At 39.5% G+C, this 17,418-nt stretch overlaps 1 protein-coding gene across 3 annotated transcripts in view; it reads left to right on the top strand.

The window, feature by feature from the left end:
• Positions 1 to 17,015, top strand: part of STK17A (serine/threonine kinase 17a) — a 55,572-nt gene extending 38,557 nt beyond the window's left edge. Inside the window, exons 8-9 of one of the 3 annotated variants that reach the window (XR_006965229.1) lie at positions 8,735 to 8,863; positions 16,193 to 17,015. Coding sequence is in view for 2 of the 3 variants with exons in the window: in XM_047096654.1 (XP_046952610.1) it covers positions 16,193 to 16,209 (17 nt within the window). In the remaining variant the exon portion in view is untranslated. Of the gene's footprint in view, positions 1 to 8,734; positions 9,520 to 16,192 lie in introns of those variants that run through there. The other 2 variants (XM_047096654.1, XM_047096655.1) reach the window with 2 other exon arrangements.
• The last annotated feature ends 403 nt before the right edge of the window (positions 17,016 to 17,418 follow it).

Genomic DNA, 17,418 nt, shown 5'->3' with positions numbered 1-17,418 from the left:
AGTGTCAGTGTGATCTGATCAACATGATGGTTGCTTTGGTCAATGCAAAGACGCTGTTGTATTGTTTTTGTTAACAAAATACCCCAGAGAGGGGTAAGACTGGAAGCATATTCATCTTGGCCATCGAATCTCTATTTCTGTTGAGTTTATTAGACCTCAGATTGTATTAGGAAAAGTTCTAAAATGCCAAAATATTTATAAACTTTTATTTTGTTCATAAAAAATTTGACATTGGATACTTTGTCATTAGGGAGGAAGCCTTGTTCCCTAAAGATTTATAAAAATATACTCAGTAGAATATAATTTGATTGGGATTGAACACTTCAATTGTAAGTAGGCCCCTCAGTGAATAGTAAATTCTTATTTAAAAACATGGAAATGTAGGGGCGCATGGGTGGTTCAGTCGGCTGAGCGTCCGACTTCAGCTCAGGTCATGATCTCACAGCTTGTGGGTTTGAGCCCCGCATCGGTCTGTGTGCTGACAGCTCAGAGCCTGCTTCACATTCTGTGCCTCCCTCTCTCTCTGCCCCTCCCCCACTCGTGCCATGTCTCTCAAAAATAAATAAACACTAAAAAAATTTTTTTAAGTGGAAATGTAAAAGTGTACACTGTGTAACTTGAAGCAACTAAATCTCTTTTTCACACAAAGTCTTAGTAGTGTCCTTATTTATCTTTCGCTAGGCTCAGGGTGTTAGATGCTCATGAATGCAGTTGGTCTTTCCCGCGTGTACTTTGTGCACACACCAGGCTTGTGCTGTGCACTGTGCCCTATACTGTGTACAATTCAGACCAGTCCCTTTGCAGGCTGCTCTTTGGAAGTCACATGATGCTCTCTTCCTAGCATGGGTTCTCAGATGTCACATCCTGACAGTGGCAGCACCTCACCACCCATTTCAGGTGTGTGCGGAGTTCAGTGTTACACATTTACCCCGTGGTCTGTAGTCACACCCAGCCCTGCTGGGCAGGTGCAGGGGCACCAGCAGATGAGATTGCTGAGGCAGTTCCATACATCAGGTTGCACTATTTTCTCATTAAATTGGCTTTATTTACACAGTTTCTAAATAAGTTCTAGAAGGAGGAAGAGGAAATTCTGCCATAGTGGAAGGGTTTTCAGTGAAAACTTCGGTTAAGCCTCAGGTAAGTCTTGGAAGAAATAAGACACAATTCGAGACAAATTTTTGTAAATATCTCTCTGACAAAAATAGGAGGGAGGTGAGAATACCCACTATTGAATGACATATTTTTATACTTGATAGATTTGTCCAGTTTTAAAATCAGAATCATTCGGATAACATTTAGACTTTTTCCAAGCCATTTTATATTACATTCAAAATAAATACATTTACTACAGTTGCTGTATTTGTTTTCCTTTAGCTGACCACTTAGCTGATTGCAGTGTGCTGATATCCCTACTTGCTTTTGTACCTTGAATTCAGAGTTGTACAGTGCCTTTTTTTTAGAAGCATTTATACTTGTAAAAGTATACTGAATTTTTTGTTTTATATGATATAAATAGAGCATGAAGAGTCTTCACAAAATTGGGCCAAATAAAAATCTTTCCATTAATGACTAACCAACTAGCTTTATACTTACCTAATACTGGTAATTTTTTCTTTTAACAAGTTTACAAAGAACTAAACAGTATTATTGAATTTAGTCATAGAATTTATAAGTCCAGTTTTAATTATAATAAAATTCACTAATAATTTAGCTTGATGAGAAGTTTGTGAAATATGCAAAATGTATATGTGGTTTTAGTCAATTGGGAAATTGTGTTTTAATGTTGTTTTGTGGTTTTCACATGAAAAGTAAGAGCAAAATGCCACTGTCCAGTGGTTGGATGCTAATTAAGAGACACCACAAACTCTTAAACTTTTACAACTGACCTCAGTTTGGAAGAAAATTTACTAGAGAAAAAGTCATAAAGGTTACTTAGAGAATGTTGGGCAAGAGGTGAATAACAGTCCTAGTAACGTAATGGGGTTGTATACAGCTCAGTTCATGGAGGCCTAAAGCAAGATCGATCCATGGCATCAACATAGATTGTTTTATATAGGGGGAAAGGTCAATATTCAGGGTACTAACAAACTAATCTTACATATATTTTAAGCTCACACTTGTAGGAATTTGAATTGCACTGATGAAACTAAAAATAGTCAAAATCATTCAAAGTCATTTACCACCTAGTACCTTCAGGTTGTTGAATAATTTAAAAAACTAGATGAAAACTCTTAATCTTTAGGGGCCTACTCTCAACTATTGTTTTATCGTGGGAAGTGGGGATATAATTTGCAAATAAGGAAATGTGTAGATCTAAATCTACACTAGACTGCATCAGGCTTGCCATGTGTACCCTATAACCCCGCTCTTACTCTATTGTTATAGTTTGACTTATCCTCAGATTCACATGGATTGAATCATATGGAATGTGCTCTTTGCTCTTTGGTGTCTGGCTTTCCCTCAGCATGATGTTTTTGAGATGCCTCCATGTTGGGGCTTACATCAGTAGTATGTTCCTCTTTGTGTGTGTGTGTGTGTGTGTGTGTGTGTGTGTGTGTGTGTGTGTGTGTGTGTGTGTTTATTTTGAGAACGGGAGAGCATGAGCAGGAGATGAGCAGAGGGAGAATCCCAAGCAGGCTCTGCGCTGTCAGTGCAGAGCCCAATGTGGGGCTCAAACTCCTGAACCACGAAATCATGACCTGAGCTGAAATCTAGAGTCAGACACTCAACCGACTGAGTCACCCAGGTGCCATAGTAGTTTGTTTTTTCTATTGCAGTGTCATACTCTGAATATACCACAGTTTATGTGTCCACACCTCTGTTCATGGATCCCTCAGCTGTTTCAGGTTTTGGTTATTCTGAATAAAGATGCTTTCTATATTCTTGTCCAAGAATTTTTGTGGACACATTGTCATTTATCCCCAGTTAAATAGGCATAGGATGCTAGTTCATAGGATAGATAGTTACTGAACTTTTTAAGAAGCTGAAGAACGGCCTCCCCAGGTGATTGCCCCGTTTTCCATTCCTGTCAGCAATACCTGAGTCCTGGCTGCTTCACCTTCTTGCCAGGATCTAGTGTTGGCCATCGTCTTCATTTTAGCCATCTTTGTGGGTGGGCAGTGGTATCGCCCACTGGCTAAATTTGCATTTCTCTGGTGACTAATGAGGAACACTACTTCATGTGCTTATTGAACCATTCTTTTGTCCTTTTTTCTCCTTTTTAATTTAACAGTTGTGATAGTCCTTTATATATTCTGGATACAAGTCATTTGTCAGATTTATGTATTAAATATTTTTTTCTCACTCTGGCTTATCCATTTTCTCAACAATGCCTTTTCAGAAGAAGGTGGTTTTCATTTCGATGAAGTCCAGTTATCACTTTTTGCTTTATGGCTAATACTTTCTGTATCCTCTCTAAGAAGTCCTTACCCCCGGGGCGCCTGGGTGGCGCAGTCGGTTAAGCGTCCGACTTCAGCCAGGTCACGATCTCGCGGTCCGTGAGTTCGAGCCCCGCGTCAGGCTCTGGGCTGATGGCTCAGAGCCTGGAGCCTGTTTCCGATTCTGTGTCTCCCTCTCTCTCTGCCCCTCCCCCGTTCATGCTCTGTCTCTCTCTGTCCCAAAAATAAATAAACGTTGAAAAAAAAAAATTAAAAAAAAAAAAAAAAAAAGTCCTTACCCCAAAGTCATGAAGATATTCTTTTTTTTTTTTTTTTTTTTTTTTTTTTTTTTTTTTAACTTTAATAGTTAGGGCTATTACGTTAGGTCCGTGATTCACTTTGAACTACACTTGTGTGTGGGGACAGAGGCTTTTAGGTAGGTGTCAAGTATCTTTGAATATTCAATCATTCCAGCACCATTTGTCAGAGATTTTCCTTCCCCATTGAATTGTTGCACTGTGCTTATCTAAGGTCATTTCTGTGGATCTACTTCTGGACGCTCTTCCTTTCCATTTATTTGCTTATACTTTTGTCAGAACTTTGTCTTGATGTCAAAATAGGACTTCCAATTCCTTCTTTTTCAAAACTGCTGTTGATTCCAGGTCCTTTGCAATTCCAAATAAATTTTAGAGTTGGCTTGGCAATTTCTACCAAAATTACTGCCCCCCACCACCACCAAAAAAAAGCCTCATAGGATTTTGACTGACATTGATTAAATCTGTTGATCAATTTGATAGTTTAACAGAATCTTCCACTCCATAAGCACAGTATATGTTTCTGTTTACAGTAAAACCATGGTTTATGAGCATTATTCATTCTGGAAACATGCTTGTAATCCAAAGCACTTATATATCAAGAGAATTTCAAGAACCATTGGCTCAGTTGTGATCATGTGACTTTTGGTGTCACGTGCTACTTGTATTGCAAGATATCGCTTGTTTATCAAGTTAAAATTTATTAGAAATGTTTACTGGTCTTGCAGAACACTCAGAACAAGTTACTATATTTAATTTTTCTCAGCATTGTTTTGTATTTTTTAACATAGAGATCTTGCACATCCTTTAGCTCTGTATATTTTGTTGCTTGATGCTATGGTTTTGGACTCTGCTTTTACCTTTTTTGTGTTTTTGATACTTTATCTTCCAGTGGTCATTTTTAACTCCTTGTGCTTAGACCTATGTCAGAACTTATTTAAATAACAATGAGTCTACCTCCCCTGACTGCTAGGGAAGGGCTTTTACCTATGGATTGTACTCTGGCTTCATTTCCTTCCTTTCTCTCATTTACATTTACCTATGTTTATTCATTTTACCTTTGGCTACATTTTAGCTCGCGTCCATAACTCAATTTTTTTTTTTTTTTTTTTTTTTAAATTTTTTTTTTTTTTTTTTTCAACTTTTATTTTTGGGACAGAGAGAGACAGAGCATGAACGGGGGAGGGGCAGAGAGAGAGGAAGACACAGAATCGGAAACAGGCTCCAGGCTCTGAGCCATCAGCCCAGAGCCCGACGCGGGGCTCGAACTCCCGGACCGCGAGATCGTGACCTGGCTGAAGTCGGACGCTTAACCGACTGCGCCACCCAGGCGCCCCCATAACTCAATTTTTAAAAATTAGTTGTGTGTAACTTGGTTATGTATGGATTTTTTTTTTAGTAACTGGAGAATGAGTAACCTGAGCTCAGGCTAGTGCAGAGGTTAGCATTCTATGGCCCTTGTTGCCTGTTTGTTAAATGAGGTTTTATTGGAACACAGCCTGACCATTCATTTATGTTTGGCTGTGGCTGCTTTCATACTAAAGCTGTAGGGTTGAGCAGTTTCAACAGAGATCTTAGGGCCTAAAATAGTTACTATCAGGCCCTTTAAGAAAAAGTTTGCCAACTCCCAGGCTGTTGTAACCTAAATGTATTTGAAATATGGGATATTTCCTATTTAAAGCCAATATTGATGCAGTCCTTCAGAAACCAGTTTCTTTCACGTGGCAGAATAATCTTACAACTTTGGTTGCGTTCCGTCTTATGCATTTTATTAAAATATGGGTTTGGGGTGCCTGGGTGGCGCAGTCGGTTAAACGTCCGACTTCAGCCAGGTCACGATCTCGCGGTCCGTGAGTTCGAGCCCCGCGTCGGGCTCTGGGCTGATGGCTCAGAGCCTGGAGCCTGTTTCCGATTCTGTGTCTCCCTCTCTCTCTGCCCCTCCCCCGTTCATGCTCTGTCTCTCTCTGTCCCAAAAATAAATAAACGTTGAAAAAAAAAATTTTTTTAAATAAAAATAAAATATGGGTTTTACTTACTAAAACTAAACTAGTTTTCCTAAATATGTTATCAGTAGTAACTTTTTTCTTCTTTAACTTTATTTATTTTGAGAGAGAGGGGGGCAGAGAGAGCGGGGTAGAGAGAATCCCAAATAGGCTTCTCCTGGTCAGCGCAGAGCCTGACAACATGGGTCTGGAACTCATGAACCATGAGATCATGACCTGAGCTGAATGAAATCAAGAGTGAGCCTCACTTGAGTAAGATGCGCTTAACCAACTAAGTCACCCAGGCGCCCACACCCAGAGTACATTCTTAATGTAAAATGTTGTTACAGAGGACCTGGGTGGCTCAGTCGATTCAGCACCTCTCGCTCAAGGTCATTTGACTCTTGATTTCATTCAGCTCAGGTCATGATCTCATGGTTCATGAGTTCCAACCCCACGTCAGGCTCTGTGCTGACCAGAAGGAGCCTGCTAGGTATTTTCTCTGCTTCTCTCTCTGCCCCCTCCCCTGCTGTCTCTCACATACTCTGTCTCTCTCAAATAAGCTTTTAAAAAAAATGTAATCTTAATTTCAATAAACTGTGATGGGTTTTTCTACTGGTAGTATCTCTCTAGTTATCTCTTGTTAAAATAACCAGCCTTCTAACAAATTGTGAGAGAAATGTACCCAGCAGAAAATAAAGGAAGATATTTGGGAAGAGATCAGTTTAATCTCTGAGAGCTGGAAATTATTCAGGAGGAAGGATTATCACTTCATCCCTGCCCCTCTCAAAGTAGCATAGTCAGTGTCTTTGTCCTATACCCTTTAAAAACTATTTGAAGTAAAGATTTGTGAGTGAACCAAAACAACATGAGTTCACTCCTTGATGAGTCAGAAACTATAAGGTTGAGTTTTCACACAAAGAAACTTTTATTTGCAACAACTAAGGAGAGTTCCCAGGGAATGGCTTCCAAAGCTGTTACTCCCTGAGAGAGGGTGAATTGGGTTCCTTTTGCTTAGGGTTAGGTTGTATATTTAGTTGGGGGAGCCTGGTCATCCTATTTAGAGGCAAGCGTAAGGTCATGCATGCCCATACATTGTATACTTTGTAAATGAGGCTGAGTTTCTTTCTTAGACGGAGAGTTTAGTATTAAAATGAGGTAAAAAGGTAATAGTACTCATTCCAGAGGTCACTCCATGGTCCATCTGTGCAGGAGTGAGTCAGGTTTAGCTCAAATGGGATGGTCTGGGCAGGCCAGAGAGTCCAGGCAGTTGCATCTGGGGAGGTGGGGGGTGGGTGGTTCTCAGATTTCATTTGAGTGAAGGGGAAAGCTGAAAAGGAGAGCTTACAGTAAAATGTAAGAGAAAGGTTAGTATAAGCAGCTGGACAGTAAAGGCCAGGTTTGGGGGCCTAGATGGTGACACGGGGAATTGCAAAAATAGTACAGTATGTCTTCGGTGACTACAAAACAGTATGAAAACCCGGAAGTCAATGGTAGTACAATGTGTCCGGTTCTGTGCCACTTTATCAGGTGTAGATTCCTGTAACCACCACCACAATTAAGATCCAGAACTGTTTTCATCACAAAAATCAGTTGAGGTCAACATTTTCCCAGATTGAGGAAAGTCTTACATCAGACAATGTTATATATCTTGTTTCTACCATCAATTCAGAAAACTCAAGAGGAGAAGGAGAGTCTATTACATTTACCCATATCTTCACTCTTTTCATTGTTCCTTCATGTTCCAAGACTTCTCTTTTTTTAAAAAACATTCTTTTCTGTTTTAAAAACTTCCTTTAGTCCTTCTTCTTTCAGCATAGGTCTATTCAAGCAACAATTTTAGTTTGCCAGAGTCTGAGGATGTCTTCCCCCCCCCCCCCAATTCCTGAAGGCTAATTTCACCAGATATATTCAGAGTTGACAGTTCTTAGAGCACTTGAAAAATTGTATGCATTTTCCTGGCCTCTGTGGTTTCCAAGGAAAAATCTGTGATCTCAATTATCTTTCCCTTATTGGCAAGCAGTTGTTTCTGTCTTGATGATTTCAAGCTTTTTTATCTTTAGTTTTCAGAAGTTTGTCTTATCAAGATTTCTTAGAGTTTATGCTGTTTGGGGTTCACTCAGCTTCTTGAATATATAGATTTATGTCTTTTGCCAAATTTGGAAACTTTTCAGCCTTTTTTTTTTTTTTTTTTTTTTTTTCTCAAATACTTCTGCAGCCCCACCTTCTCTTTCTGGGACTCTGATGACATGTTAGATCTTTTTGTTACAAACCCATAGATACTACTTTCAGGCTGTTATCCCCATTCACATTGAGTCATTTCTGTTTTAACTTTGAGTCTCTGATTCTTTCCCTTTTCCTCTCCACTCTGGTGTTCAGCCCTTCCAGTGAGATTTTTATTTAATTTCAGCTTCAGATTTCCATTTGATTCTTACATTTCTTTGCTGAGACTTTGTTTTTTCAGGTTTCAAGCATGTTCATAGTTGCTTAACGAAGATTTCTAAAATTTTTTTAAGTTTAAAAAAAAAATTTTTTAGTGTTTATTTTTGATACAGAGACAGAACATGAGCGGGGAGGGGGCAGAGAGAGGGAGACACAGAATCCAAGGTAGGCTCCAGGCTCCGAGCTGTCAGCACAGGCTTGAACTCAGGAACTGAGAAATCATGACCCGAGCCGAAGTCAGATGCTTAACTGACTGAACTGCCCAGGTGACCCTTTAAAGTTTATTTGAGAGAGTGAGAGTACAAGTTGGGGAGGGGCAGAGAGAGAGTCCCAAGCAGTTTCCATGCTATCAGTGCAGAACCGAGAGATCATGACCTGAGCCAAAATCAAAAATTGGACCCTTAACTGATAGAGACACCCAGGTGCCCCGATTTCTAAAATGTTTTTGATAGCTGCTTTAATAGCTTTGTCCAATAATTCCAACATCTGTGTAATCTCCATCTTGGTATCTGTTGATCGTCTTCTCCTTCAGGTTGAGATTTTCCTGATTCTTGGTATGAAAGTGTGACTTTGTGTACAGTGAGACTCTGGATCGTATTTAAATCTTCTGTTTTAGCAGGTCTTCTTCTCTGACACCACACTGGCGGGCACAGTCGGGGTACATACAGTGCCTCCCCACTACTGCCAGGTGGAGGTGAAGGTTCAGGCTCACTGCTCAGCCTCTCTTGACACCAAGGCAGGGATAGAGGTACGTCATTACTGCTTCCTACTGGAGAATGTGGGCTCCAGTGGTACCAAGGGGTTGGGTGCTTATTCCTGCTGGAGTGGGGAGAAGTGTAGGCTCTCCAGGTGGCCTCCACTGACACCACCGGGGCAGGGGTGGGGGGTGGCATACCATCAGGCAGGGATGAGAGTCCCAGCTCTCTCTTAGGCCTTCTCTACCACCACCCCAATAGGGAACTGGGTTGGGGAGACCTCATTGTAGCCAAGCAAGGGAGGAAGTCTAGACTCCACTTGGCCTTTGCTGACAGGGTGGGACTGAGGTTTTTCCATGTGTTTGGCTAGAATCCACAATTACTGTATAAAAGTTCTTTGCCTTTCTAGGTTGCCGCTTTCAGGTCCTTTGGCTTGAGAGAGCAGGCTGTTCTTGGCTTTTGTTGTCTGCTCTCATTGGTGTTTCTGGGTTGCTCATTCCATTTACACCCCAGTCTGAGACACGTAAACAAAACAAAGAAACAAACACAAGGAACTCACTACTGTGTTCTTACTGAGGTACTTTGCCAATCTGCATTCTCCTTCTCTTCATCTTTCAGAAGTGTCTTATGTTTATTTTATCTATGTCCAGGGCTTTTAGCTGTATTTAGCGGGAAGAATTCCAGGGAAAAACATATCTACTCCATCTTGTCCCTCCTACTCTGTTATGAATAATGAATTTGCTGAAAGTGTCCTAGACTGGCTTTGTGTAGACTTAATTTGTAAAATGGAAGCAGTATTTAAGTATTGTTTAACACAGATGAACCATTATAACACTCCCACTGGCTTCAGGCACACCACTAAGGACACATTCTGTAATCAGCTCCCACACCCTACAACCATAGAATGCTGTAGCAATAGGAGTAAGGGAATCATCAAACTACTGGGAAGTTTGAATGACAGATATCTTGGAATGACATATCTTAAGACAAAAGTAAAATCAAAGTTTTAAAAATCTAAATTTGTAAAATCATACAAAAAGATCTTTGGCTAAAATTTACAACGATCGTTAGAATACTATAATCATCTCTTTCTCTCAGCTACATCTTCAGTAGTGGTCTTTACCCGGGCAAATATAGATGCTGAATTCTCAATGCCAGGACTAGAACTAGGAATTAGTCTTGTCTTCTAATCTACTAACTCTTGCACTCATCAAGAGCAACTTTTTTTTATAAAGCCACAATTCCTGATATCTGTGGAAAGGTGATGCTGTTAAAGTACCATCAGTCAAGAAGACATTTCATAATGCTTGTGATTAATTTGTGCTGATCTTGATAGCACCACGCTCTTGTGGCCAACATTTACATTTGCAAAATGGGAGAATTTGAGAGATGGTTTACTGGTATAATCAGTACAATGGCAAAGAAAGATGCTACCTGGGCTATAAAAAGTAAATCAATGGGGACCCCACAAACTGGGATATAAATTAGTACAAAGTACATTAAATGTATTATAGAAACGTTATTTTTTTTTCCCCAGTTGGATAGCAATGGACAAATCTGATATTTTCCTTTGTTGTGCTTCTTAAAAATAGTGAGAACTCATGAATATCTTTCAGGGAACACCTTTAAGATTTTAGTGTCATGTGGGGAATAGTTTAGATGACATAGTTTAGGTAGGGTCATTTTTGTGGCAAATGATACAATGGAAGAGAAATTAAATGATTTAACTTTTTAAAAATGCTTTTTTTGCTGGTTTAAAACACAAGATTCTAACAATCATCCTACAAGACTTTCCCACCAGTCCTAGGTGAGGTCCTAGATAACTAGGGCTTCTCCAAATGGATCTGCATGCCAGGTCCCTGGACTTGCCCGGAATATGTTTCCTATACAGAACCCTTGATGTGTTCTCAAAGCTTTCAGCTTTTGCTGTGTTTTCTCCACAAACCATGAATTCTTTGTGTTTCTAGATAAAGAAACCCAACACAAACTAGGATCATCTTTAATATTAAAATTTCAGCAAATGACTCAAATTCACTATACTTTGCTTCCAAGTTCCTTTTCTGGGGACTGAGAGGAGTTTTAACAGTTTTAATTTTGGTATGAACTTGGCTGTCTTGCTTATCCCATGTGTTTAATAGAAGCAGAAAACAACACAGTCTTCCCCCTTGAGATGTTTGTGGCCTGTAAGTTCCCTTTTCAAAGAGTGGTGTAATTTTCTTAGATGTTTTCTTTTTAAAGTATCCTGGATTATGTTAGATCTTTCTTATCCCCATTTAAATCATGCCACTGAAACTGGGACCTAAAATACTGTCATATGTAAGATATCTGCCACCCAACTTGATAAGGGATTCTTAGGTAAACAAGTATAGAACTTTATGACAGTAGTTTGGATATATTGATATTAAAAAATGGTTAATATTAAAAGCTTCCTTCTTTGAGCTATTAAGAGTAAATCTTGCTGATCTAATGTCTCAAATATTTTATATAAACATGATGTTAAAGCAAATTCCTGCCATAATTCCCTCCCTTAGATGAAATCACTTGCTTTATGAGAAAAGTGGGGAGGGAGGGGCTGGGTGGATATTGGAGAGAAGGGATGTGTTTTGCCTGAGATGTTATGATACTTGTCTAATTTATCACTCACTTTGAAAACCCATGGTTTATGGTAAGAATTCATGAAAGAACACAGAGTGGCACTAATACTTAGGAAAGGAGACTGCCCCTGAACAAACACTGAAATACTACTGAACATAAAAACTGACAATTTCAAAAATTCTCATAAGTAGAGAAAATGATAAAATAAACCCCATACACTCATCAACCAATAACATTCAACAATCACAATTTTGTAAGCTAGATTCATTGATGTGTGGAGTGTTTTTAAAGTAAATCTCAAGCACCAAAGTTTATGTGAAAAAAATCAATACATGGTTCTCTCTGGGATCAGAGTAGGAGCAGGAAATCGACTATAGTGGGGCCTGAGGGTATTTTCCCTGGGGATGGAAATGATCACAATCTTCATAGAGTATGGATTACATGAGTGCAAGCATTTGTAAATATATATGGAATTGTACACTTTAATATTTGTGCGTCTCACTTTATAAAATTTGCCTTTACAAGTGTAAAAAAACCATGTGAAACCCTCTAGTTATTAGGGTTTTTTTGTTTTTTAGAGTTAGCAATTCTGGAACTCCTTTCTGTATATTCTAGATTTGAGCAAATTAGTAAATATACCTAGGATAATGAGAGCCAAGTTCTTTCTCTTGGAGATGGAAGTTACATTTGTGGAAAGGAGGAAGTCTCAATTGTGTATGTAAGTGAATGAGTATATGCTCATGTATGCTCACACTAGGAGGAAGTCTCGATTGTGTGTGTGAGTGAATGAGTGTATACTCATGTATGCTCACACTAGCCCACTGAATGGAATTTAAGATTTCTTGGGGTTTCTTTTTGCCATTTGGATATATCCTACCAAAGATGCTGAGTCAGAACTGTTAAACTCACTAGAAATATTTCTTCACTACAGATTCTCGTTTCAATATTGTGTGTGTGTGTATATACACACACACACATACATTTAAAGATTGTGATTTAATTTTATTTTTAAATTATGTAAAACAAAACAGCATGGTTTCAAAGTCAAAAGTACAAAAGAAGATACATTCAGGTAAGTAAAGTTTCTTTCTCTGTTCCCTACCTATATCCCCTGGCCCTTTGTTTGCTTTCTCTAAGGTAGTAATTATCCCAGTGTTTCTTTTTGAAAATAGGAGCTAATCTATACATACATACATATACACACACACACATGCATATACAATATGCATTATACACACACTCTTCAATCGTGTGAAAGTATCAAAGGTTTCAAAGTTTATTTAATCAGTTTTCTATTAATGGATATTTTGGTTATATTTGGGTTGTCTCCAGTTTTTGCTATTACAAATAGTATTGCATTAATAATACTATTTAAATGGCATTTAGTATTTTTGCCATCATATCTTTGGCAGAGTCTCAGACATGGGATTGGTGGGTCGAAGGGTAAAGGCATGTAACATTTTTCTAGGTCTTGTCAAGTTCCCCTCTATACAACTCTATAGGAGTTGTATCACTGTGTGCCCACCAGCAATTTAAGAAAGGCTGATTCCTCCCAGCCTTTCAAGAAAGTAGGTTCTCAAATTTAGGTGTTATTGCCAATTTGCTTGAAGAAAAATGGTATCTTCTTTTAATTTGCATTCTTTCTAAGAATGAAGTTGAGCCTTTTTTTTTCCCCCTGAATGTTTAAAATTCACTTGCATTTCTTTTCTGTGAACTCATTAATATCTTTTGGCCACTTTTCTACTGGGTTACTGTTTTTCTCCACTTATTCTCTTTAAAAATCAGGGATATTAACTTTTGTGATTTACGTTGTAAATCATTTCCAAGTTTGTCATTTACTTTTTGCTTTGTTTTTGTTATTTCCAGACATGCAGAAATTTGTTTTTATATAGTCAAGTTTATCAGTCTCCCTGATCACTTACAGATGATGACTCATGGTTGGAAAAGTTTCTCCACTTCCAGGTTCTAAGAGTTTACCAATATTTTTGCTAGTATTTAGATAGTTTCATTTTTACATTTAGATCTTTGACCTAACTGGAAATTGTATGCTGAGCAATGGATCCAATTCTATCTTTTTGCATATAGCTGTTTTTTCCAACATCATTTTTCAGAGGCCTTCCACTCCCTCCCCTGACTTAGATGCTGCCTTTATCATAACCAGGTTTCTGTATACACTCAGGTACTTCCGTGTTCTCTATCCTGCAACACAGCATCATCTCTTCATGTGTCAGTACTTCATTATTTCATTTACAAATGTTTTTTTTTTTTTTAATTTTTTTTTTCAACGTTTATTTATTTTTGGGACAGAGAGAGACAGAGCATGAACGGGGGAGGGGCAGAGAGAGAGGGAGACACAGAATCGGAAACAGGCTCCAGGCTCCGAGCCATCAGCCCAGAGCCTGACGCGGGGCTCGAACTCACGGACCGCGAGATCGTGACCTGGCTGAAGTCGGACGCCCAACCGACTGCGCCACCCAGGCGCCCCTACAAATATGTTTTAACGTCTAGTCCTCCCTCCTTGCTCTTGCTTTGCAAGGATTTCCTGGCTACCTTTGTTTATTCTTCCAAATGGGTTTATAACTCATTAGCTTGTCTAACTTTAAAAAACCACTAGTTTTGGCTCTCTCCCACTCTAACGTCCTTTTTTTTTTTTTTTTTTTCCTTCCCCTCCCCCATGGGTTCCTGTTAAGTTTCTCAGGATCCACATAAGAGTGAAACCATATGGTATCTGTCTTTCTCTGTATGGCTTATTTCACAAAGCATAAGAGACTGTTAAAAACTGAGAACAAACTGAGGGTTGATGGGGGGTGGGAGGGAGGGGCGGGTGGGTGATGGGTATTGAGGAGGGCACCTTTTGGGATGAGCACTGGGTGTTGTATGGAAACCAATTTGTCAATAAACTTCATAAAAAAAAAAATAAAATAAAATAAAAAAATAAAAATAAAAAAAAAAATAAAAAACCACTAGTGATATTTTTATTGGCATCACATTAAATTTAACTCTGGGAGAACTGGCATCTTTCTGATGGAGAACCTTGCTATCCACAAATGTGGTATGCCCTTTCATTTCTCCATTTCTACTTTTTTATCTTGCAGTAGTGTTTCAGCACTTCTCATATAAGTTTTGCAGATTTCTTGCTAAGTTTTTACTATTTTGGGTTTGTTTGTTTGCTACTGTAAATAGGGTCTGCTCTCCATTATCTTTTTTCTTTTTTTTTTTTAATTTAAGAGAGCACAAGAGGGGGACAGGAGCAAAGAGAAAGATCATCTTAATTATTTTTAATGTTTATTTATTTTTGAGAGACAGAGCATGAGTGGGATAGGGGCAGAGAGAGGGAGACACAGACTCCGAAGCAGGTCCCAGATTCCAAGCAGTCAGCACAGAGCCTGACACGGGGCTCAAACCCACAAACCGCAAGATCATGACCTGAGCCGAAGTCAGATGCTCAATAGACTGAGCCACCCACATTCAGGACGCGGGGCTCAATCCTACAATCCTGGGATCATGACCTGAGCTGAAATCAAGAGTTGGATGCTCAACCAACAGACTGAGCCACCCAGGCACAAGATTGTTTCTAAACATTAATGTCCTCTACTAAATACTCTAGTTTTCCACAGATTCTTTTGGGTTTTGCAGATATATAATGATACCATCTACATAAATAGCAACTGTTTTACTCTTCCTAATTTTTAGGTCTCTTGTTTTTGTTTTGTTTTGTTTTTGCCTAACTATATTGGATACAGCATAATGTTAAATAATAGTGGCTATAGTGTATCCTTATCTTGTTTCTGACTTGAATGGAAAAAAACCTCTAGTAGTTTTCCAGTTGGGTAAGATGATCGCTTTGGGAATACATGTACGTGCACACACTCTCCTCTTATGAGAGGAACTATCAATTCTCATTTGTTTTTAATGTGAACACTTAATGAGTTTTTGTGAAATGACTTTCTGTATCTATAAAAGTATCACATGGGGCTCAGTTGGTTAAGTGTCCAACTTTGGTCTCAGCTCAGGTCTTAACCCTCAGGATCGTGAGTTCAAGCCCCATGTTGGGCTCCACACTGGGCATGAGGCCTACTTAAAAAAAAAAAAAAATGAAATAAATATAATTTTCCTCCTTAGCTCTGTTAATATGATTAGCTCTATCAATAGATTTCCTTATATTGAACCACCTTGCATTCCTGAAATAAGTCTTAGTCACTGTTTACAGAATTGGCTAGGTTAAGCTGATGTAAAAATGGCCCCTAATTTTAGGGGCTTTTAAGGGTTTATTTCTCACCCATGCTACATGTCCCATTGTGGGTCAGCTGTAAGCTCTGTCACATATCATCTTCATTCCAGAACCCAAGTCCCTAGAGTAGCTACCATCTAGAACATTACTGACTTTTGGGAAGAGAGAAAAGAGGGCATGAAGAACCAAGGGCTGGCACTTAAAACTTTTACTCAGAAGTCTTGCTTATCACTTCCACTCACAAATCAATTGGCCAAAACAAGCCACCTGGTCACACCTGAGTTCAACAAGACAGGGATATATAATCTTCCCATAGAGGAGGGCACTGCAAAGATATAGGCACCACCATATTTTGTGAAAAATAATATACCACTTATTATATGTCCCTGGATTCAGTTTGCTAGTGTTTAGAATTCTGCAACCACATTCATGGGAGGAATTGGTTTCTCTATAAAACTGACGTGGAAGTACAAAATTACTTTCTTATTAAGGCTGCAAGGTGATTGACACATGGTAGCTGCACTTAAAAGCTAAGTGTTACAGGTCTTTTTTGCAGCGACTCAGAGGCAGTAGGCTGCTTCAGGATGAAGCTGAACATCTCTTTGCCAGCTGCTGACTGCTAGAAACTCATCGAAGTGGACAATGAATGGAAACTTCATACCTTTTTTGAGAAGTGAATGGCCACAGAAGTTGCTGCTGATGAACTAGGTGAAGAATGGAAGGGTGATGTGGTCTGAATCAGTGGTGGCAACGACAAACAAGGCTTCCCCATGAAGCAGGTGTCCTGACCCATGGCCGTGTCCGCCTGCTGCTGAGCAAGGGGCATTCCTGCTACCGACCAAGGAGGACTGGAGAAAGCCCATATCTGTTCAGGTTGCATTGCGGACCAACCTCAGTATTCTCCATGTGGCCATCGTGAGAAAAGGGGAGAAGGATATTCCTAGACTCACTGACACTACAGTGCCTCATTGCCCGGGGCCCCAAAAGAGCTAGCAGAAACCTCAGACTTTACAATCGCTTGAAGGAAGATGATGTCTGCCAGTCTTTGTGAGAAAGCCCCTAAACAAAGAAGGGAAGAAACCTAGAACCAAAGCTCTCAAGATTCAGCGTCTTGTTCCTCCACCAGTCGTCCAGCACAAACGATGGCATACTGCTTGGAAGCAGCACACTGAGAAACATAAGCAAGAGGCTGCAGGATATGTCAGACTGGTGGCCAACAGAATGAAGGAGGCCAAGGAAAACACCAGGAACAGACTGCCAAGAGACGGAGGCTGTCTTCTCGGAAAGCTTCTGAGTCTGAGTCCTGTCAAAAATGAGATTGTTCTAAGAAGAACAAATAAGATCAGATATCAAAATAATAATAAAAAAGCTAAGTATTATGTGGTGGAGGAAAAAATTTCTGCCTCAAAGGCTTATTATTTAATGATAAAAGGCATTTAATATACCACATGTGATATGTGATACATACCTATGTCTGAGAGGCATGTTTTTAATATTTTCATCTCCCACTTTTCTACCCTGGATTGTAAAATGCCACAGTTTTTCTCCACATGTTCCTGAATGTACTTTCACCTGAGCAACTCCGATGCTGGCCAAAAAACAAGCCTGGATGATGTACAGGTTACTAAGGAGGCAAGAATCCTGTAGGTGGGGCCTAGAGGTTTTCCCATCATCCTCCCACCTCCTCCCTGACCTCCTCAGCCATCAGGCCTCCTGTGTACACGGCAGGTTTGCCAAGCATCTCAACGAGCGGTAAAAGCATTGCCTCACTTGTAAGGTGCT

This window comes from Lynx rufus, unplaced genomic scaffold, assembly GCF_022079265.1.
Source record: "Lynx rufus isolate CCGP_SWC_20201006 ecotype Redwood Valley unplaced genomic scaffold, mLynRuf1.p SCAF_4, whole genome shotgun sequence".
Lineage (NCBI taxonomy): Eukaryota > Metazoa > Chordata > Mammalia > Carnivora > Felidae > Lynx > Lynx rufus.
This window is presented reverse-complemented; position numbering and strand designations above follow the sequence as displayed.